General features: G+C 37.8%; 2 protein-coding genes across 6 annotated transcripts; both read left to right on the top strand.

Moving 5' to 3' along the window:
* The first annotated feature begins 143 nt into the window (after nt 1–143).
* ITGB1BP1 (integrin subunit beta 1 binding protein 1) lies at nt 144–23,049 on the top strand. 5 transcript variants are annotated; one of them, XM_044663624.1, is made up of 9 exons: nt 144–349; nt 713–756; nt 9,371–9,508; nt 10,952–11,054; nt 14,848–14,926; nt 18,085–18,221; nt 21,064–21,156; nt 22,271–22,420; nt 22,624–23,049. In XM_044663624.1, the coding sequence occupies exons 4-9, from the start codon at nt 10,983–10,985 to the stop codon at nt 22,693–22,695; spliced, it is 603 nt and encodes a 200-aa protein (XP_044519559.1). In that variant the 5' UTR covers nt 144–349; nt 713–756; nt 9,371–9,508; nt 10,952–10,982; the 3' UTR covers nt 22,696–23,049. The 5 variants fall into 5 exon arrangements, with proteins under 5 accessions (XP_044519559.1, XP_044519558.1, XP_044519561.1 ...); XM_044663623.1 differs by lacking the exon at nt 713–756; XM_044663626.1 differs by lacking the exons at nt 713–756; nt 10,952–11,054.
* LOC123233479 (vacuolar ATPase assembly integral membrane protein VMA21-like) lies at nt 1,192–1,485 on the top strand. Its single transcript, XM_044659573.1, has one exon. It carries the CDS (start codon nt 1,192–1,194, stop codon nt 1,483–1,485), a length of 294 nt encoding a protein of 97 aa, XP_044515508.1.

The following is a 23,049-nucleotide window of genomic DNA, read 5'->3' as shown; positions in this document are numbered from 1 at the left end:
CTACTTCCGGCGTCGCGAGGCCCGGCGCAGAGACGCTTACGACCTTACTTCCGATGAGGGCCAGGCCCACGAGGCTTCGCGGCTTCCTTTCAAGTTGGCTAGCGGCGGGGCGGCGCTAGACTAGGCATTCTGCGCCTGCGGGGTGGGAATAGTGACGGAATCTTGGCGGAGGGGTTGGGGGGCAGGGAGGAAGGAAGGAAGGAAGGAAAGCGAAAGAAAAAAAATCTGGTGGCGGAGTGGGAGGGGCTCCCTCTGGCTTCGCGGCGGGAGAAGGCCGATTTTCCAAAGGATTGAAAACATTTCCAGCCCGGACCCTCCGCTCTTCCCTTCCTAGTCTGGTGGCTGTGAGGTGAGGACCTCTCCCCCGCCCCCCATCCCACCCTGCTCCTTCTTTCTTTCCTCAGTTTCCCGATTCGCTCGTGAGCGTGAGCCTCTGTTTCCCGCGCCCCTCTTTGCAGCCACGTGCCAACTTCTGCTGGGTTAGAACCTTGACTTAGCTTGCCTCCAGGTGTGGGAGGCCGAGGGAGAGGTAGGCCTCCGGTTGCCACAACGACCAGGGGCTTGGTGGAGGGTGGGGGGAGGTGAGGACTCGGGGGCGGATGCCGAGAATGGGCGCCGCCCTGCTGCTCTGTGGATCTGGGCGGTGGCTGTGCGGCTCGGAACTGGGAGAGAACTCTCGATAGCAGGCTGCCCAACTCTCTCGTTTTTGCAGATCAGGAAACTGAGGCTCTGGGAGAGGAAGAGACCTCTTTGCATGTAAGTAGCCGCGTTGGCATTCGAGCCCTGCATCCGCGTGTCTTTTCCTTCCAATTCTGAGCTTTCGTCGTAGCTACTTCCCTCGGCGTAGGATGTTAGGCAGGGTCTAGGACGGCACGGCCCCGGGCAAGGCGGGAGTACCCGTAGGGAAGGAGCTATATGCTGCCAGGGTATGAAAACACTGAGGAAACAAGCTAATTGTCCTTTGTTAGGGTCTCATCTGGAATGTGACCGTCATTATTTAACAATCGGCTTGGGGGAGGGACTGTGTGTACAGCTCGCTTTAGTCTGCACTGACGGCCACCCGCGCCGAGAACTTCACTTCGCTTTCCTCCGCAGCCTGGGTGGAGCCCGCGCGTGAGCCGGTGATCCGGAGAGCAGCCAGTCACGGTTATGGTCATTGTGGGCCTGCCCCTCCCCCCAGCTCAGGCCGAGATGGAACCGCTTGAGAAGTCCACGCTGCTCAGCGAGCGGAGGTATAACGGCTCGTTGACCAAGACGCTGAAGACTCTTCTGGTTTTCACGGCTTTAATGATCACTTTGCCCCTTGGATTATATTTCTCTTCCAAGTCCTATGTGTTTGAGGGAACTTTGGGAATGTCTAAACCAGACAGCTATTTCTATGCCGCTATTGTTGCTGTTGGGGCTGTTCACCTGGTACTTGCTCTCTTCGTCTATGTTGCCTGGAATGAAGGCTCGCGCCAGTGGTTGGAAGGCAAACTAGACTGAAGGGAACGACCCTTTTTGATAATAGGTAGAATAAAGAAATAGGTACAGAGTGCATTTATGACTAGGCAAAGATGCAGGAAACTGCTTAAAATGCTTCATTGAAGGAGACATGTTCCTCCTACCATCGTAGTTTGTGAGGTCAATGATATGTCACTCATCTCACGTTATTGCAAAATAAAAACTTTTTTTAAAAGTTAGATGGCTGGAATTGATAGGCAACAAATTACACTTTTTCACAAGGAAAATATATTCTGCAATATTCTATTACATGCAAAATTGTCCAGGACATAGGCAGGTGTTCTCAAGTAAAATAAACTGCATTTTACATTGAACTGAGTAAAAACCGCTTAAAACGGCAGATTAGCTTTTTGTTTTCATTTTGCGTAGGTGAATGTTTAGGCTTTAGACACTGAAATGAATCATTAATGAACTATAATGTATTTAGAAATGTCATTTTACATGCAAAATTGTTTAGGACACATGCAGGTCTTTATTAAGCAAGTTAAACTGCACTTTATACTGGAAGTGAGTGAAAACTACTCAGGCCTTTAAATTGTTTTTTATTTTACCTTTCATGCAGATAAGAACTCAGGTTTTAGACACTGAAATGAATCATGCATAACAAAAATGTTTTGTTATAGTACATGCAAAAATTGTCCAGAATACATGCAAATTTTGTCAAACAAATTAAACTGCACTTTACAGTGGAATTCAGCAAAAACTACTCGGGCCATTAGATTGTTTTTTTGTTTTCCTTTCATGTAGATAAGTACTCAGGTTTTAGACACTGAAATAAATCTTTCACTGAAATGTTGCCCCTTAAGATTTATTCTGTAGTGTGAATTTTTCTGCACATTATTTGGGGTGAAAAATGGAATAAATCACAGCCATTCATATGAAAGCATCTTTGGTTTTCTGAAGGATGCATATGGGGGCTGCTGGGTGGCTCAGTGAATTGAAAGCCAGGTCTTGAGACTGGAGGCCCTGGTTCAAATCTGACCTCAGACAGTTCCTAGCCGTGTGACACTGGGCAAGTCACTTGATCCCCATTGCCTAGCTCTTACCACTCTGGCTCCAAGACAGAAGGTAAGGGTTTTAAAAAAAAAAATGAAGGATGCATATGCTAAGGTGGGGTTCTGCTTCTGATTCTTCAGAGAGAATGTAATTTTTTTGACACACAAAAATATTAAAAAATGAGTCTCAATTCAGCATAATTCTATAGTTTACATAAGTACCATCTAGCGAAAACTTCCTGTTATTCTGAAGCTAGGTAATTTTAGTTATCCAGGGAATACACTCCTTGAAAATATTTGTGGATGAGGACAAAGTTCCTTTCAGTAACAAATGTTGACATATCTGCCTTGTCATGGATGGTGCTAGCTGGGACTACAAAGATTTTAAAATGAATTGTCCTTGCTTGGAGGTGGGGAGCACAGATTAACCATTGAGATTAAGATACCTTGGGCTAGCTTTCTTTACAACCATTTGAAGTCACTAATATCTAGTGTTGTGGCCACTTCCTAAGTTTAGAGAAACCTTCAATTTAAGCAATGGAGGATTTCACCCTATTCTGATTTCCAAGTTTTTCTGGTGGGCATTTACATAGGTCACTTTATTATAGGTCAGTCTCACTATGGAATTTTTTTTTAACTCACCTTCTGTCTTAGAAGGGATACTAAGGGTCGATTCCAAGGCAAAAGAGTGGTAAGGGTTAGGCAATTGGAGTTATGTGACTTTCCCAGAGTCACACATCTGGGAAGTATCTGAGGCTAGATTTGAACCTAGGATCTCTCTTCCCCAGGCCTGACTTTCCATCCACTGAGCCACCTAGCTGCCCCTATAGATCTTTCTTACTAGAAATCAATTTTTGGTATCAGAGCTTCCTTCCAGTTCCTTGTAGCTTCCTTCTGAGGTAGAGGTAAGGGAATATATTCATAGTTTGCCTTTGTTCTCTGTTTTTCATTATGGAATTTAAAGTAAAGTATGAATAGTAAAATTGGACTGAGGTAATGATGAAGTATGATTAAAGGTAAAAACCAGATGAAAGGATTGAAGTTTACATGATTGAGAGGTAATAAAATGTAAGAGTATGAATTTATTGAACTCTATTTTTGCTCTTTAGTCTCTTTTGTCTATCAGTGCAGACTCTGGCTTCTAAATGGAAAATGTGGAACCTCCTAGACTTCCTAAAAATGCTTCTTTTTAGGCCAAGGGTTGATATGGGGCAATCTTCTAGAAGTCCTCTGTATCAGTTGCTTTATCTTAACTGCAGTTCTCTTACTGCCTACATAAATTCTTTGATTTATTTTTACATCATTTCTAGACTACTTGTCCTTCACTGGCAGACAGAAAGTGGTTGTCTCTTTTTTTCTATTTCTAAAATGAGTTTCCAGGGTGAGATTCTAGTATATGGTCTTCCCTCTATTTGTCATGTGCTTATTATATCAGGTAAACAGAAGCAAGCCCCTAGTCACTGCTGTCAAGATGAGGCCCTGAAAATTGTTGTGTAAAAGGGATGAAACTATATTTTCCAAGCAATTGCGTTTTCAATGAAGGAGCTTCCTGTTGTTGTTCAGTTGTTTCCAACTCTTTATGACTCTATTTGGGGTTTTCTTGACAAAGATGCTAGCATGGTTTGCGATTTGCTTCCCCAGCTCATTTTATAAATCAAGGAACCTGAGGCAAACTGGGTGAAGTGATTTGCCTAGGGTCACAGCTAGTAAAGATCTGAGCATAGATTTGAACTCCGGAAGAGGAGTCTTCCTGACTCCAGGCCCAGCATTCTATACATTGCACCACCTAGCTGCCTAAAACTCTCCTACTTTATGGCCGGTTTCTACTCTATAGATGGTCAATGACAAATGGGGCTACTTTGAAAAGTGCTTCACTGAAGAGTTCCTTTTGCATAATATATGTGCCTCATGTAAAACATTTTAATAAAAACTTGTCATTTTGAAAAAAAATTTAGTTTGCCTCATCCACATTTTCTCCATTGCTTTCTTAAGTTCATACAATCAACAAAACACTAAATCAAGCCCTGCTTTGTAGTATTTGCAGATTTCCAAGGTATAAATGATCACACTGAAAATTTAACCATCTACTCTTGAGAGCTTCTTGGCAAGCTGGCTCCTCTGAGTGCTGCCTGAGTTAGAAACAGGCCCAGAGAGACAAAGTGATTTGTACCAAATCTAAAAGCATTATTTTTTTAAGTTAAATTAAACATCTATTTTATCTCCTAACCCCCTCATTGGAAAAGAAAGAAAAGAAAAAAAAATCAAAACTCTTGTAGCAACAAATATACATTGGCAAGCAAAACAAATTCCCATATTGCCTGTGTTCAGAAACATGTCTTATTCTGGACCTTATTCTGGTCCATCACCTTAGTGCTATGAGGTAAGTAGCATGCTTCGTCTTGGGTTTTCTGGAATTATAGTCAGTCGTTGCTTAGATCAGTTCTTAGGTTTTTCAAAATATTCTTTACACTGTTGTTATTGTATAAATTGCTCTTCAGGTTTGCTCTGTGTTAGTTCCTACGGGTCAGCATTCTCTGAACAATAAGTTCCTGCTGTGTGCCAAGTATTGTGTTAAGCACTAGAGATACAGAAATAAAACTTAAACCCCTTGCTTTAGGTTTTGGAAGAACTGTAACATCTAGGGGTAATCAGAAGAGGGAGGTAGCCAGCATAATGCCAAGATTAGTTACACAGACAGGAAACATTTATTAGGTGCCTACTATGTGCCAGCAGGCACTGTAGCTGGGGATACACAAAGAGGCAAAAGACAATTCCTCAAGGACTGTCTTATTAGGAGACTAGTGGGATGGTGGTGCCCTCAACACAGAGTTTACATAGGCAGGCATTGTCAGGGTTAGAATTTGAGCTACAGGCCAACTTCAGTGCTCTTTCCACAAGACTTATTTACCTTTGGGAAATGTTTGGTATAGAGCAGCGGTTCCCAAACTTTTTTGGCCTACCACCCCCTTTCCAGAAAAAATATTATTTAGCCCCCTGGAAATTATTTTTTTAAATTTTAATAGCAATTAATAGGAAAGATAAATGCACCTGTGGCCATTACCCCTTCCCTGGATCCCTGCAGCACCCACCAGGGGGTGGTGGCGCCCACTTTGGGAATCACTGGTATAGAGGAAGATTAATGGGAAGGAAGGAGAGCATCTCAAATCTATAGAGGAGTGAAAGGAATATAGGTGCCAGAAGGACTATAGAGTTAAGTTATCTCAGCCTTTCAAGGACTTTTTGGTATAAATTTATTAACAAGTCTCTCAGGCCATTGCCTAATTCTTTAAAAACACCAAAATTCAGAGGGCAACAGACATGAAAATTTTTTCATTCTTGCATCAAGCTGCTGACACTATAATAAAGTCATGTAAGTTGTACATGTAAGTTGCTCCTTAAGGGCAGGGATTTGTTCTCTTTTGTATCCCCAGTGCCTAGCACTTGTTTTATAGTTCTTTCAGTCATGGCTAACTCCTATTTGTGATTTTCTTGGAAAAGATACTGGAATGTTTTGCCACTTCTTTCTCCAATTCATTTTATGGATGAGGACCTCTTAGACAAACAGTTGAGTGTACTAACCCAGGTTCACATAGCTAGTAAGAGGACAGATTTGTACTCAGGAAGTTGAGTGTTTCTGAATTAGGGTCTGGCACTCTTGCTCTAGCTGTCCTAGAACATTTCACTAACAGTAATTAGTCAGAATCATCTGAGCAAAAGATAATTAGATTAGTGAAATAAAAGATATACCATATTTTCAACCAATGTACATGTAAAATTACTGTTTAGTAAACTTATAAAAATGAAATATTTAAGTATCACATAGCAAAAGCAGCTGGAGAAAATGAATTAGTAACTTTATATGAAATTAATTTATTCTCACCAATATAGTATGTCATATATTTCGCTGCATTCTAGCGATAGTCTATGCTCAGCTAGGTATCTTATCAATTGTGGAAGAAGTATGACTTTTTAAAAATTATTCAACAAATAGACTTGTATCTTTAAATTCAGATAAAAGATTTCAGTATAACAAAAATATAACTGTATGATTAAATTATGAAACAAATGACATCTAAGATGTATAAGGAATTAGTAAAATTTTATGATGGCAATTCCTATTAAACAATGGATAAATGGGCAAAGCTCTAGGAACAGATAATGCTTCATTAATCATAGATTACCTAGCAGTAGTAGATGCTTAATACAGTTGTCAAATTGACTCTCCATTGAAAAACCTGCAGTAGACCCCATTGCTTGTTGAATTACATCCAGTCTTTTATAGCCCAACATTTAAATTTTCTTCTTAACCTGGGATCTGTGAACTTGTTTTTTAAATAATCTGATTACCTTTTAATATAATTGGCATCATTTGTAGTCAGATACTTTTTGCTTTAAGTATTTTAAAGTACTAGTCTGCGAAATCCATAGTCTTCAGCAAATTGCTAAAGGTGTTTATGACAGAAAAAATTTAAGAACTCTAGGCTTGACTAATCCCTTCAACCCCCTTACTTTGCCCTGCCTCTTAGTTTTTAACTATCTCCATTTTCTTCAATGCCTCTCACCTCCTTAAAATCATACACATCCTACAAATTTGTTTCAATTGAAATTTGAAGATTGTTTCTTTTCTTTTTTTTCTATTCACGTCCTCAGTATGATGTCTAGCAGATAAAGATGCTTAATAAATATCATGGTATCTCTAATGATTTTCCCCAACTGGTTGTGATCTCTTGGATTTTCTTTATATCTCCCAACCTTTTTTGGATTTTCTGTGTATCCTTCCACATTTAAGCTATTATTCTGCCTTGTTTTGTTGTTTGGTATTTGTGTATATTCCTCCTGTTAAGTAAACTTGAGTGTAGAGATTTAAAAAAAAAATTTATTCCCAGTAATGCTTTGGGCATATGATAAATATTTGCTGAATTGTGTTGAAATCCTTTCATTGTAATTGAATAGAGTCATAGTTTTAGAATTATAGAATTAGAGGTAGAAGAAACCTTTTTAGCTCATCATTTGAGCTTATTCTACATTTGAGGAAACTGAGGCCTAAAGAAATTAAATAACTTTCTCAAGGTCATGTAGATAAGTTAGAAAGCAGAGCTAGCTTCTGTTCCCAGTGGTCAAATGCTACTTACTTTCCACTGAACCATGGTGCACCATAAAGAATCTTAAAAATTGCAGTTCATTTAGGTAAGGTCATTCAGAATTGCTAGTGTAATAATTGTCTTCTCCCATATGCTACTCTTTCTCTTTTCTCCTACTTGTTTGGCCTATCCTTCTCATTATCCTTTGCTGTATGCTTATTTTATCCCCTTTGTGGGATTGTACTCTAGGGTTCTAGCCTGATCTATCCACTCTTTCTGCATACCTTGTCTTAGTGGTTTTGTCCACTCCCATCTCTAGGCAGTTGACACCCAGATCCACATGTGAAGCCTTTGCCTGTTTCTTGAATTATAATCTCAAATCAACATAAGCCTGTTAGTCCTCTCCATTTGTATGTCCCATAGGCTCCTCACACCCAGTGTGTTTGTAACAGAACTCATTTTCTCTCATTTTTCTCTTTTTTAATCAATGTCTCTACTTCTGCCCAGGGTATAACCATCCTTTTAGGATTCATATATTTGAAAACTTGCAGCCATCCTCTGTGGCCAGTCAGTTGCCAAATCCTTTCACCCCTACAACTTTTCTCATCTCTTCCCTTCTCCTTTCTCACTGCTCTAGATCTGGGCCTCTCATTCCCTTTCATCTGGACTTTTGTAAGTCAGCTAGCATTTATACAAAGTGCCAAGCACTTTGTAAGCCTGGGGATACAAAGAGGCAAACTAAAACTGTCTCTGCCGTCAAATAGCTTATAATCTAATAGAAGAGGCAGCATGCAAATAGCTATGTACAAACAAAAGACAGAATAAATTGGGGTAATTGCAAAGGTACAGCACTGAGATTACAGAGGACTGGGAAATTCTTCTTACAGAAGATGGGTCTTTAGCTAGTTTGAAAGAAACCAGGAAAGCTACATGGCAGAGAGGAAGAAGGAGAATGTTTCAAGAACTGGGGGAGCCAGTGAAAATACTTCTTATTAATTGGTCTCCCTGCCTCAAGTCTCTCCTCTGTCCAGTCCATCTTTTTGGAACCGAGTTAACAAAGTGACTTTCCTAAAAGCACATCATGTCGTTCTACTTTAAAAGGTCCTGTGGCTCCCTTTTACCTTTAGGATAAAATACAAACTCCTCTGGCATTTAAAGCCCTTCATAATCTGCCTTTAACCTATTCAAGCAGATCAAACTCCTAGTTTATGCCTGACATATAGGTACTCAAATACTATGCATGTACTTAAATACTTGTTGAAACTTTAAGTAACTCCTAGCCCCTTCACTTTAATATCAACAGATGTTTAAATTGCCCTCTTATATGAAAAGTGCTATGCTAAGCAGTGGAAGGGAGATAGAAATAGTAAATTAACAGTTTATGACTTCATTGAGTTGGTAGTCTGGTAGGGCAGAAAGATACACAATAAATAACTAGTATTGTGCTTATTTGACAAAAGTTTAAATGTGTGTACAGCACCTCAAAATAATTTTGAGCCAGTATGATAACCTGTGTTCATTAATGAATGCTCTATCTGAATTCCAACCTTTCGTTGCCTGGAGAAAAACTTTACAAACATGTTAATTAACACAGTCTTTCATATTCCTTTAGCTTCCTCACCCTTGTTCCTTTTTTTTTTTTTAATCAGTTTTCCTTTTATTATCAAGACTCAGAAGCCCAGTTGGAGAAACCTAGTATGGAGCAAACATGGCATAACAATAATATTCCTTTTGAACCATTTGGAATGAGAATTGCTAATACTTTTAATTGAACATTTTATTTTTATACAGTTTCTGCCACAGAGAGTGTAAGAATCTGGATCAATCCTGACTAGTTAGAGCTTCATGAAATGAAATCAACTTTAGCTACAAAATAACTCATGTCTCAAGCCCTATTTTCTCATGAGGAAAAACATTTCTCTACTGCAGGTGAGTAGTCAAAGGGTTTACCCAGGTAATCTTCATTTTGATTAATTCTAAGGGTATATGAAGGTTTTGAAGGATGGTATTACTGTGTACTCTGATAATTTAGTACCATTTTTATAAGGTGATCACGAACATATCATGAATATTATCTCTTTCATCCTTATGCCATTTTGCTAAAGTAGGGGGAGAAAATAGTTATTGGTAGCCTATATTTTCTATCTGGAGAAAGTTAAAGACAGCTGATTGTGAAAGTTCATATAGTAAACTAAATATGATCATAAAGTTGCTAAGGTTCTTTCAGTTCACTGACAATATGGATTTTTAAGAGAAGAAAAATGTTAGCATGTGTTTCTTGGACTAATTTTATGATCAGGTTTTACTTTTCAGCTGAATATGGTAAACATAATATTTTTTTCTTTGAGAGAAACTTCTGAATCTCCCTTTGAGTCCTAAAGATATCTCTGATCTTCAACTGAATTAATTACATAGAAGCCCCGCTTTGAGGCCCCTACAAGAAAGATTTTTGTTGAAGAGATGACAATGTCCTAGTCGAATGGGAACAGTGGGACTCCTTTACCTCCAACTTTGTAAAAACTTGCTTTTATACTTTTAGGTGATAGTTAAGGTCTCCTTGATACCACACTAGAACTGACTTTTGAGTAAACATTGTCCTATGGCTAAGAGATTTTTAGCTGGAGTATGGTTTCCTACTGACCACCTCCTTATTTAATCCCTTACCCTTTTTCCTTATCAAGGAGGTTGTTTCTTTAAAATAACTAGTTACATGCTCAGGCAACAAAAAAAACATTCTCTATAAAGCAAGGGAGGGGGCAGCTGGGTAGCTCAGTGGATTGAGAGCCAAGCCTAGAGACAGGAGGTCCTAGGTCCAAATCTGACCTCAGACACTTCCCAGCTGTGTGACCCTGGGCAAGTCACTTGACCCCCATTGCCTAAAAAAAAAAAAAAAAAAAAAAAAAAGCAGGGGAACCTTAAATGTGTTTAAAACTACATTTTTGTTCCATGATTTTGTGGCAAGAAGATTGACTTGCCCCCTTTATTTATAAATTCAAATATAAATGTAACTTCTTAAATATGAGTTCCTCTTGACTAGAAAAAGTAATATGCCTTTGACTGAAATTGAATTTCTTTATTTTAGAAAGAATAAAACCCCTGAATGAGGAAATTGAGTTATGTGTCGTTAGTTAGCTTTCCTTAAAAAAGAAAAAGTGGAATAGTTTCCAAGTTCTGTGGTAAAGGGTAAATGTTTTTAGGCCTTTGAATTTCAAGTAAAAAGAATTAGGACCACAGATGCCAGAAATAATTGTTTTATTTCCTTTCCCCTACATACACATGTTTGACTTAACTTTCATGAATAAGGGTTTTTGGAAAAGTGGTTTAAAGCCACTTTTTCATTAATTTGGTTGTAACCAATTTTTGTTCTTTCAGGAGAGGTTATTGGATCCAACTATGGTGAAAAATGTTTCGAAAAGGCAAAAAGCGACACAGTAGTAGCAGTTCCCAAAGTAGTGAAATCAGTACTAAGAGCAAGGTAAGGGGGGTGGAGTTTAGAATTGAGTGGCCAGGCAGCCAGTTAATTTGTTTGTTTTAATAACAAATATCCACATAGAATATTTGCCCTAGGCCCATTGCATGATATTCTTTTAAATGGTGTTAATATTTCATTTTATTATTTTAAATATTGGATCTCATTCCACTTTGGATTGTTATATTTTTCATTTTCTCAAGTCATTGAAGCTATTAAAATAAGTCAACTATAATGTCTAAGCAAGTCCTTTGCAATGAGTGCTGAAAAGTTTCATATTTTCCCTCTAGGGGTCAGTTAACCTTTCAGGCTTCTTTGCAACTTTTTTAGACCCCAAGTTGTAGAAGAGTTGTCATTCCGCAGCTATGATGGGAGTTTCCTGATACTGCCTGTACAACAATGGGAGCTCCCTTCAACACTGTACTTACAAATTTGAATGCCTCCCAAAATGAGGGGAGTTTTACATACAGGGCTCTAGGAGCAGGTACTCTTGAGTTTTAGAGATATCTCTTGAATTATTCTATTTCCTCAAGAGGGAGTTTAATAAACATTCTAACATACATAACATCAGATCATAGATTTAAAGCTAGAAGGGACCTTAGAAGGCATCTAGTTCAGCCCCTTCATTTTACAGATGAGGAAACTGAAACCTAGCAAGGTTAAAGGACTAGCCCAAGGTCCTAGCAGTAACAGAGATGTTTGTCAGTATTCATATTTAAATATGTGCATATATTATCTCACATTCATAGATGACATTAGAAGGCAAAGGAATAATTCAGATAGGCAGAGTGGTGGAGTGGAGGAAAGAGGGCTGGATTTGGGCCCTTGGGCAAGCCCTTTAACTTCTCTTTTGACCTCCCTTTTCCTCATCTGTAAAATGAGATGCTTAAATTTGGTGGCCTGTGCAGTCCTTTCTGGATTTAGATCTGTTACCCCGTGATTTTGTTTTACAAAATCTAATTTATGTCAATGGGAACATCATCCTGAGCAAGCCCCTTCATTTCTATTCTTTGTTTATGGAGCTTAATTTAACTGAATTTAAGAGCTACATATAGGTGAATAAGACATGGACCGTGTTCTCATGGACCTTACAGTTGTTAGGAGGATAAAACATATCAGCATGTTTCCAAAGTCAAATTATGAGGAAGATAGTAGATTATTCTTATTGTAGGGATTCTTAGTTTCAGGAAGGCATTTTTTGATATGTGCATTTAGGAGTAGAGAAACCTTCCAGCATTTTTGTCTACTGACCCTGTACCTGTCCTTCAAAGCTCAAATCAAATTCCACTTCCTCCATGAAACCTTTCTTAATTCCCTCTCCTGCTCTGTCCTGCTGTCCCTCCAGCCAGAATTATTTGGTTTCTGGAGTCTGACATGTAAAAACCGTTTATATGAAAGCACAGAAAAGTCTGGAGTAGAATATATCCTACATTCCAGTCACTATATTGCAAGAACAGTGTAAAGCAACTGTTAACTATTGGGCATCTATTAAGTACTCTTCACTGTGCTTGATGCTTTGGGTACTGCAGAAATCGATGCTTTTGGCCTCTTCCCACAAATAGTAGAACTAGGAATAAAAACCATGAAACAGTGAATAATACAAATAATCTCTATACAGATGAAACATATCAATTCCTCATCACAAAGATGCAAGGCACTAGTGGGGTCTGGAATGCTGGACATGTCACCAATTAGAGTGTCTGTATTTGGTTATTTTTCTTTATAATGAGGGGAGTGATTTCACTTCTTCTCTCCCCCCTCCCAGTTGAATATGATGCAACAAGAAATGGCATCAGTGTTTTAAATAAATAATTTGTAGTGACTTACTAATGCTTTGAAACATAGAAAAGGGAGAAGTTAAAGAAAGAGATGTACTAGACAGAATTGCAAGGCAGATCATAGACAGAATATATGTAAAAAGAATTATGGAATGTCAGTGTTTACAGCAGCCTCAAAGGTCATCTTGTGTTTTCCTGTTTTACCAAAGAGAAAATTAAATTTAGGGAGAGGAAGTAGCAAAGAGAATTGGAAATAGCACTGGATTTGTGAGTCAGACGAGCCAAACTCAAATCCTGGTTCTGCCACTGAACATCTTTGTGACCTTGGGAAAAGTCATATTGCTTGTGGGCTACAGTTTCCTCGTCTCTAAAATAGGGGGTTGGAGGTGGGGTGGACTATGACCTCTAAGATCTCTTCCATTTGTAACTATCTACAGTTTCTTCATTCTAGTTAGAGTGGTCTCATTTTCGACATTCTGTATTTTTCTGACTTGCCCAAAGTTGCACAGATAATATATTTATAACAGAGACTACATTCTGGGTCTCATAATTCCTAACCTAGTATTTTTAAAGCCTCTTCTACTTTGACCATGAATATATTGCAAGTCTACCTGTGTTAAGCTTGAAAGCTTAATAGAATTTCCTTCTGTTATTGATACCTTTTACTTGTTTTCATTTAAAATTATATGCTAAGTCAGAAAATGAAGTTTTGAGAAAAATGGTCTGTTATAGCTAAAGTTTCTTTTAATATCACGTACATAATAAATTTTACACAGCAAGAGAAAACTGCCTTGTATTGTCTGCATTTTTTTTTATCTGCTAAAAAGTAGCTTGATCAGGAAGCTATTTGGTGTAAATGAAAGCCTTCGAATTTTAAGGTGGCTGCTTTTTAAGTTTTTAGTGGGCATCTCTCAAGGATAAAACTCTGTACTAGAGTTGTGTAGGCACCTGCCCTCCCAAGATTAAACATAAATACAAATAACTATATTGCAGGGAATAAAAAAGGAGGAGGGAATTAGGTTTACATATTCCATTCTGTGCTTCTCTTCAGTTCTCTCACTCATGGTTTTCTTGTGAGCTGCTGCCAAAGTCATTTGAGGAGCACCAGCTTTTTCCATGCCACTGAAAACTGAATGTTGTGCAGTCTTTGCTTTGCTTTGACAGTAATCCAAAAATAATAGAAAAGGAAGAAGCCCTGCAGGCCTCCAGGCCCTCATGTCAGTGTTTTCTCCTAAAGAAAAGAGGAAGAAAAGGTTTCCTTGTTTCTTGTTCTCTTTATGGAGATAGAAACAAGGCTCAGTTTTCCTCCTGTAAAATGGGAAATGAAAGGAGAAAAGCACACCTGAGGCCAGCTCTCTTTATAGGAATTGAATTCAGAAGGTAGTTTGACATTTGTAATAGCCAACTATGACCCAGGAATATATATTTTGAGGCTGGACAGATTGAGAATTGAGGATTTATAGTATTGGAGTATGTCCAAAGAAATAGCTACCTAAGTGTATGCTGAAAGCTGGATTCCACAAGGTAGATTTTAAAAATACAACATTAGCCTTGGTAAATATTTTCATATATTTGACCCATATGGAAAGTAAAATATTTTATATGTTGCTTGGGTTTTGTGTTTATATATTGATAATTGTCAATTTGAGTGTTTTGAAATATTTCGATAAATAGAAGATTGTGGTTGACCCTCTTTTGGTTAAACTAATCTAATTTGGCAGTGTCTCTATCATTTAAATTACTTTGGTAGAGACAAAAAACACATCTCTCTAATGTACAGAATAAGTACGTGCAGATTTATATAAGTATTTGGAGTCTTCTGAATTCTTTGAATTTTGTTAAATTGTTCATCTTAATTGACCTGATTTAAAAAAATTTTATCTGGAACCAGTGAAAAGGTTAGTTTAAATGTATTTAGCTGCAATAATTTAAAGAAAATGTTTATTATTAATTAGCTCTTTGTGTGTTTTCCTCAACTTACTTCCCATCCCCCTCCAAAAAAAATCCCCTCATTTCCTCAGTCTGTAGACTCTAGCCTTGGTGGACTTTCAAGATCAAGTACTGTAGCCAGCCTAGATACAGACTCTACCAAAAGCTCAGGTATGTCAGAAAATGTGCATTTATTTACCACTCTTGGCCTTTTTCTTCATTGGCTAATCTGAGGGTTGGGGTTTATTGGACTTAGATCATTTGGGAGGTCCTTTCCAGTTCCAGAACTCAGATTCTACTCAGGAAAAAAAAATTATATTAATATAAGAGCAGATCTCAGTGGAGTTTTTTATTGAAATCCTGGATTTTCTCACACACAAAAAATTTTTTTTTAACCCTTAACTTCTGTATATTGGCTCCTAGGTGAAAAAGTGGTAAGGGTGGGCAGTGGGGGTCAAGTGACTTGCCCAGGGTCACACAGCTGGGAAGTGTCTGAGGCCAGATTTGAACCTAGGACCTCCCTTCTCTAGGCCTGGCTCTCACTCCACTGAGCTACCCAGCTGCCCCCTTTCTCACAAATTTTGACTGGGGATAGAGATAAGAGGGAAGAAACTATATATATACATACATATATATAATGTCATGGAATATTGATTGACAGTCTGTCAAAGGGTTGGAGGTAATGATGAAGAAAATCCCACTCTAAGTGCCATGGATAAAAAAGTTGGGAAAGGTTGGGAAATACTAGTAGGGTCAATACCATAAAAAAACACCAAGAAAAGTCAGGAAGGGGGAAAGCCACTGGTCATTTAAAAGATCAAGAAGGGCTTTCTGCAGTAGATGGTATTTGAGCTGCATATTAAAGGAAAAGGGGTTCTCTGTGGTAGAAGGGAAAAGCGAGGGCATTCCAGGCATATCAGTAGTGTGGCTGCCTCTTATTTCTTTCTCCCTTTCCTGGACTCTTCAGTCCAGTGTCTGACACTGACCTCCTTGCTTTTACTAAGGGATTAATTTTTTTTAGTTACCTCATTTGAGCATGCCAGTTAGCCTTCATTTTGGTCCAGTTGTTCACAAAAGGCTTAAGAAGCACTTACATCAATTTTTCAGGATGGAGGACTTATTTCCTATGGCTCACAAAAATACTTATATCATAGATCAGAGGAGAAAAAAAATTAATTACTAACCCCTCTTAGAATCTGTTACAAGTTGGGTCAAAAGGTTGATTTTTCTCTTGCTTTTTCCTCCCTCAGTCTCCTAAATAAATTCTGAGTGAATGCTTGAGAAAAGTACATTCATTTGTTCTGGAGTCCTTCTTCCATCAGGGTTGTTGTCTGTAGAACCTATAAAGGGTCTGGCTCCCAGAAGAAAAACTATTGAGAAGGGATATTGTCCAGCTTAAGTACCATCATGTTTCCCATCAGCTAGTTTTCTTTATAATGTTTTTTAAATTTTTATACTTTTTTTTAACATAAGTATAACACAAAAGTATTAGATTTTAATGTTCAGTGAATCCATTGAAATTAAATAGTTATAAATAGAAACTAGCTATTTGTATGTATCTATTAGATTTAAATCTATTTTGCAAAGGAGGAAACTGAGGTACAAAAAGATTAAGTGGCTTGCTCAAGGTTATACTGCTTTTGCTATCCAACCTTATTAAGAGATTTAACTTCCTGCTATATCAGAAAAATATCTGCTTTGGCACTGTGGTTTCTGAACAAAGAAAACAAATTTGTATTAATTTAGTAAAGAAGGTGTGGTAAAAGAAGACTCTTATTTCCATTTGCTACTATTTTTTTTAAAAACCCACACCTTCTGTCTTAGAATCAATACTGTGTTTTGGTGCTAATACAGAAGAGGGGTAAGAATTAGGCAATGAGAGTTAAGTGATTTGCCCAGAGTCACTAGAAAGTGTCTGAGGCCAGATTTTAACCTAGGACCTCCCATCTGTAGGCCTGACTGGCTCTCAATCCACTGAATCACCTGCCCGCCCTCCATATGGCACTCTTTTAAAAGTTCATTAGTTTTCCCTTCTTCATTTTGAAATGGAAGATATATTTTGAGTACTTAGTTAATTTACCTCATAGTGATCTTTATTTAGGATAACAAAAGAATAATTGAAAAAAAGATTGATTTAGTGGTAAGTCTACTATTACATTTAAAGAAACTGTTTTTTTCTTCTAACCTATGAAGTTATGATAACAAATTACTTTTTGTTTGGGAAGGGATGAGCAAAATGAAACTGAGAATTTCTTTTTCTATTCAGTAAACATTTATTAAGTGCCTACCAAGTGTGATGCACTGCATGGATTTATTTAACATATTTATGAAGGGCCTATGAAGCTCAAGATGGATTAAATCTAGAATATAGGTAAAGATTGAGAGGTAGTGCTAAGGGCTTAGCAGACCTCTTGTCCTCTGTGAGGCTCAGAGCATAGTCTAGTTTGCCTCGAGTAAAATATGCCTTAAGGGAAGCACCAAATTAAGTCTTAAAGAGATGCTAGAGCTCAGTTAAAGAGGACTTTAAATACAAGGCAGAGGACTTTGTATTTTATCTGAGGCAAGAGGTGCTACAGAAGATTTTTGAGCAGGAGAGTAACCCGGTAAAAAAAAGTCTGTGATTGTTTCCCCAGATTTGTGGAAGATGAATTGGAGAAACCTAGACACAGACTGGGAGCAGAGACAGAAGCTACTATAATAGCAATAGGCCAGGTGAGAGGGGATGAAAATCATGTATGTGGACAGGAGAGCAGGAAGGGATCAGAAAAGAGATATCTTGCACATAAAACTGATGAGACGGATGAGTAAGGATGACAGAATGAGTGAACGTCAGTAACTGGAAAGGATACTCAATAAAAGCAGGGGCTTTGGAGGAGGGGCTGGCTCGAGGGGAAGATACAGAGTTATATTTTGGATGGGTTGAATTTGAAATGGTTACAAGGTAACCAGGTAGAAATGTCTAGCAAGCAGCTGGTGAAATGGGACTGAAATGAAAGAGATTAGAATTAGCATCCCTGCTGAAGTCTTATTGCTGAAATGCGTTTGAAAAATTAACTGATCTGGGGGCAGCTGGGTGGCTCAGGGGATTGAGAGCCAGGCCTAGAGACAGGAGGTCCTGGGTTCAATTGTGACCTCAGACACTTCCCAGCTGTGTGACCCTGGGCAAGTCACTTAACCCCCATTGTCCACCCTTACCACTCTTCTGCCTTGGAACCAGTACATAGTACTGATTCTAAGACATAAGGTAAGGGTTAAAAAAAAATTAACTGATCGTGCATATTTTGGCAGCAATATACAAAAAATTAACTGACATAATTTTCAATTAATAGGGCAAAGCAACAGTAATTCTGATACCTGTGCAGAATTTCGAATAAAATATGTTGGTGCCATTGAGAAACTAAAACTCAGTGATGGGAAAAGTCTTGAAGGACCACTGGATCTAATAAACTACATAGATGTGGCACAGGTAAAAAAAAGTTGTGTGTAAAGAGACAGAACTTGTGGTGAATGTGGTCTTGACATGTCAACTCCTTGCTATTATCCCATGTCAGAGAAGGAATTCTTAGCTATGGGGAAGAGTACTCTCGAAAGGTCAGAAACATCTTAGGCCACTAGATGGCACTGTTCTCATGGCTTAATCTTTGAATTATGGTTGCAGCAATTTTTAAAAAAATTATCATTAGTTAATATTTGTTGAGCATTACCTACTTGGCAGTGTTTTTTCATTTAATTTTTGATTTGGATTTTTTATTTTAATAAATTTCCACATAAGTTTTCTGAAGTTATATGATCTATGTTGTCTCCCTTCTGTCCTCCTTCCTGGAGATGAGAAGCAATTCAATCTGGATTATACATGTATTACTACGCAAAACATATTTCAACATTATTTATTTTTGTAAATGAATAATCTTATAAAACCAAAACCCCAAATCATGTACCCAAATATACAAGTGCTAAATCATATGCATTCATCTGCATTTTTATTCTTATAGTTCTTTCTCTGGAGGTGGATAGCATTCTTTTTCACAAGTCCCTCAGAATTGTCTTGAATCATGGTATTGCTATTAGTAACAAAGTCTGTCACATTTGATTGTCCCACAATATTGCAGTTACTGTGCATAATGTTCTGGTTCTGCTCATTTCACTCTGCATCAGTTCACGTAGGTCTTTCCAGCTCTTTCTGAAGTCATCCTACTTATCATTCCTTATAGCACAATAGTATTCCATCACTGTCATGTACAAATCTACAATTTGTTCAGCTTTTCCCCAATTGAGGTACATCCCCTTAGTTTCCAATTCTTTGCTTGGCAGGGTTTAAAACATGAAGAGGTCTAAAGAACATACAAGATACAGAAAAAACATCATACCCAACCTCATTTTGTTGTTTTATTTTTTTCCCAAGGTCTTCTGAGAAATTCTGTTAGAATAATTCTGTTGACCTGATTATTTTTTCCAGTAAAATTATAAATCTCAACATGGTCAATGTGGAGATTTTTTTGGCTTAACTATGCATATTTTTATAAGTTTTGTTTTTCTTTTCTATTCTTCAGTTGGGTAGAAGAAGAGAAAATAAACATTTGTTTATTTTAAAACTTGTAATTAAAAATAAAATTATTAATCTTGACAAATCATCATAGTTCTCATTTCTTAAAAACTTAGCCATAGTGTTATTATTGACATAGCAGTGAGTTGAAGTGAATGGGGAAGATTAAGCTGGTAAAATAAATCTTCATCTAGTGGTAAAATAAATATTTTTAAGTAATCTACAGAAATTGAGTCAATCTCATTTTAATAGGAAAAGTTATACCTGATGATTTCTTTAGTCATTCATTTTCATTTTGACCTACTTACTTTATATAATATAGGTTCCCCAATAATTTTAATTATGGGTAATGGGCTGATAATTTCTTTTTTTAAAATTATGTAGTTTATATGTTAGTTTAAGTTGTAATGATGGTTAATTCTGTGAGATTAAAATTAGTTGGATTTGTTATGGTAGTAGAAATGGTTAATCTGCCCTAAAAGTCATTTTCCCAAAACTAAGTTTAGAACACTAATAATGCTGTGGCAATAACTATAGGAAATGGCTGACGTTCATATAGCAATTTGCCAAAACTGGATAATTAAGGCCCCAGCTTGAGAGTATGACCTACATAATGTAACAGGATTTTTCATTATTCTAAAAACTAAAGCACACATTCTAAATTGCTCATATCAATGTAAAATTTTCTTCTAGCCTTCCTGTTCCTATAGTGTCTTAAAATATCATTAATAACAGAACTTTAAAAAAACTTTTCAAAGTTATTTAAAAGCACAGAAGAATTTTGGTGATTAAGATGTCAAAGTTTCTATCAGATTTCCTTTTTTGGGAACCTAGCAGCTTCCTGGGGACTTGTAGATTCTGTGAAACTTTGAAGTCTGTAGATATGACTTGACTTAGCTTAATTTTTCTGTAACTTTGGTTGTCAAGCAGTCCACCCCTGGTTTAGGGAAATGCTTATTTTATTTAAGATACCTGCATGCCAAGATTATTATTGAAATTGCCTAAGAGAATTCTATCCAATTATTATTGAAAATACAATTAAATATTGCCCCAATTAAATAATTCTGGTGGGGGGATAACCAAGCTAAAATAAAAATTTACTATCTTGTTTCTGATAAAAGTAAAACAAAGAATTGGTGAATTTTTGTTTGAAAAACTAAGTTGGGGGAAAAAAAACATTTTTTTTTTCAGATAAAAGCTTTAGAGCCAAATAGCTTTGGCTTAACTGAATATATCTGATGTACTGGATATGATTTAAAGAATTTGTATAACTCATGGACACGAGGCAAAGTTTGACACTACTTCCTGATTATTTCATTTGGTAATCATAGGCTTTCGGTTATTTTTAGGAAGTTTTTTCATTCCCCCAGATCAAAAAATTAATTAGCCATAAAATTCATCAGGTTGCATGGGGATGAATCACTATTGTAATTTAAAAAGGTTCGCAAAAAGACAAAACAAAGCAGATAAACCCCACATATGAAGTATGTGGGAATGTAGACTTTTTTTCCACACAAATCTCTGAAAAAAAGTATAGCAAGGGCATTTGATTGTGAAAGGAATAAGACTTTTACTGCATGGGAAATTCTCCCAAGGTCACCATACTTCCTGAAATCTTTGGGATTTGGATATTAGACTGTTTTGTGATAGTCACATAAGCATTGAATAGAGGAAGTGAAACTTAGAGGCTCTGATTGAATTTTTTATGTAGAACTTTGGTGCTGACTTTTTTTGTTTGTTTTTGTTTTTCTTTTGGACTTCAAAGCAAGATGGAAAGTTACCATTTGTTCCTCTGGAAGAGGAGTTTATTATGGGAGTTTCTAAATATGGCATTAAAGTGTCAACATCAGATCAATATGTAAGTTTAACATGTCATATAAATCTAATTTGAAAGGAAAAAAGATCATTAGTGATTTAATATTCTCAAATTACCAGAAACCTTGGGTTTAGATGCTCTATCATTCATTCAACCAACATTTGTTGCGCACTTGTAAACTGGCTAGTACTCTGCCTGGCAATTGGGAAGTGTTCCCCAGTCTGTGGGTCATGCACCCCTCCATGAAGTCATTAGAAGGGATCTCTGGGTCCATGTGCTATCGAGCCTTCTGAGCTCATTCCTTCCTTAGTCCATACGTTCTGTTGACTGACAGCCTCACACAGGCATGTGTTCGTGCATAGTATTATTATGGAGAGTGTCGTTAAAATGCAAAGTGTGACCAAATTAGTAATTTTTTTGTCATGTGCTTTCTGAATTGCTAGAAACTAATAAATGGCACGATTTTAAGTGATCAAGGACTGTGAAGTTTGCTTTTGGTTCAAAGGAAGCTCTCCTACTTGAAAATGTTGGTTTCCTTAGTTTAGATAATGCCCAGTCCCTGCCCTTTTGAGCTTAGTCTAATAAGAGATAAAACAAACAAATGTCACTTTACTGTGTTGGAAGTGCATTAAAGAGGTGCAGGAAAGTGCTCTGGTAGGTCTAAGGGAGATGCTTGTTAAAACTAACATAGATGAGAACTTTTGGGTTCAAATGTGGCCTCGGACACTTCCTAGCTCTTTGGCCATAGGCAAGTCACTCTACTCCAATTGCCCAGCCCTTCCCGCTCTTCTGCCTTGGAACTGATTCCAAGATGGAAGGTGAGCACTTAAAAAATAAACAAATAAAAGATAGCTCCATAAGAATAGGTGAGCAGAGAGATACATTGTGAAGTGTGACATAAAAAAAAAAATACCAATTAAATTAAAAAAACAAAACTAACTCAGAGCATCAGAGAAAGCATTATCCATGGAGACTTGGGGGACGGTAGAGGTAAATGGGGCTGCTTTGCTTCCCCAGAGCCCGTGTTAGAGCTGTGATGTATTCAGGCCCTGTTTAAAGCAGATCCCGAAGGCAGAGCAGCAGAGGCGCCCGCTGTCATAGGGCCGCCGGGCCAGAGGCCTGTGTCCTCACCCTGGATCCCCCCTCCTTCCTCCAGGATGTCTTACACAGACACGCTCTGTATCTCATCATCCGCATGGTGTGTTACGACGATGGTCTAGGAGCAGGGAAAAGCTTGCTGGCGCTGAAGACCACAGACGCGAGCTCTGAAGAATGCAGTCTGTGGGTGTATCAGTGTAACAGTCTGGTAAGTCCTGGCTATCCAAACCAAGAAACCCCTGGGCCAGCTTGCCCGGGGGGCTGGCACAGTGCTGGAGGTGGGTTAGCTGCCTGTCTGAGACCCTTGGCAGAACGGTCACGTTAGGCTGTTCTGTCAGTAAATATTTTAAAAACCAAAGTGCTGCTTTTAGTAACATTCGTTTTGCACCTTTGCTCTTTTACATAATACAGGAACAAGCACAAGCTATTTGCAAAGTTTTAGCCACAGCTTTTGACTCTGTATTAACATCTGAGAAATCATGAATTCCTGCTAGCGGAGAAGAGAACTTCGTTCGTGTGACAGAACGTAACAGGAACCATCAGGAACCCAGCATTCCGGAGGAAACAGGATGTGAATTTTTTCTCCACTAAGGAATAAATCGTCCTTCCAGTTTTGTAAAGAAGAAATAGCCATTTAAAAAAGTGATCATTTAACCCTGCCTGGGTAAAATTTTCCAAGCTTCCCAAAGCACTTCTAAAAACCAGTTCAGCATTATGACTGTTGCTGAAGTGATTATACAAAGAAGCCCGCATGCTAGGTTTTGCCCACCAATAAGCTTAGCACCAGAAAGTGTTGTGTGTAAAAACATTTTAATGTATAATAAACATTGCAACCTA

This window comes from Gracilinanus agilis, chromosome 2, assembly GCF_016433145.1.
Source record: "Gracilinanus agilis isolate LMUSP501 chromosome 2, AgileGrace, whole genome shotgun sequence".
In the NCBI taxonomy this organism is placed as follows: domain Eukaryota; kingdom Metazoa; phylum Chordata; class Mammalia; order Didelphimorphia; family Didelphidae; genus Gracilinanus; species Gracilinanus agilis.
This window is presented reverse-complemented; position numbering and strand designations above follow the sequence as displayed.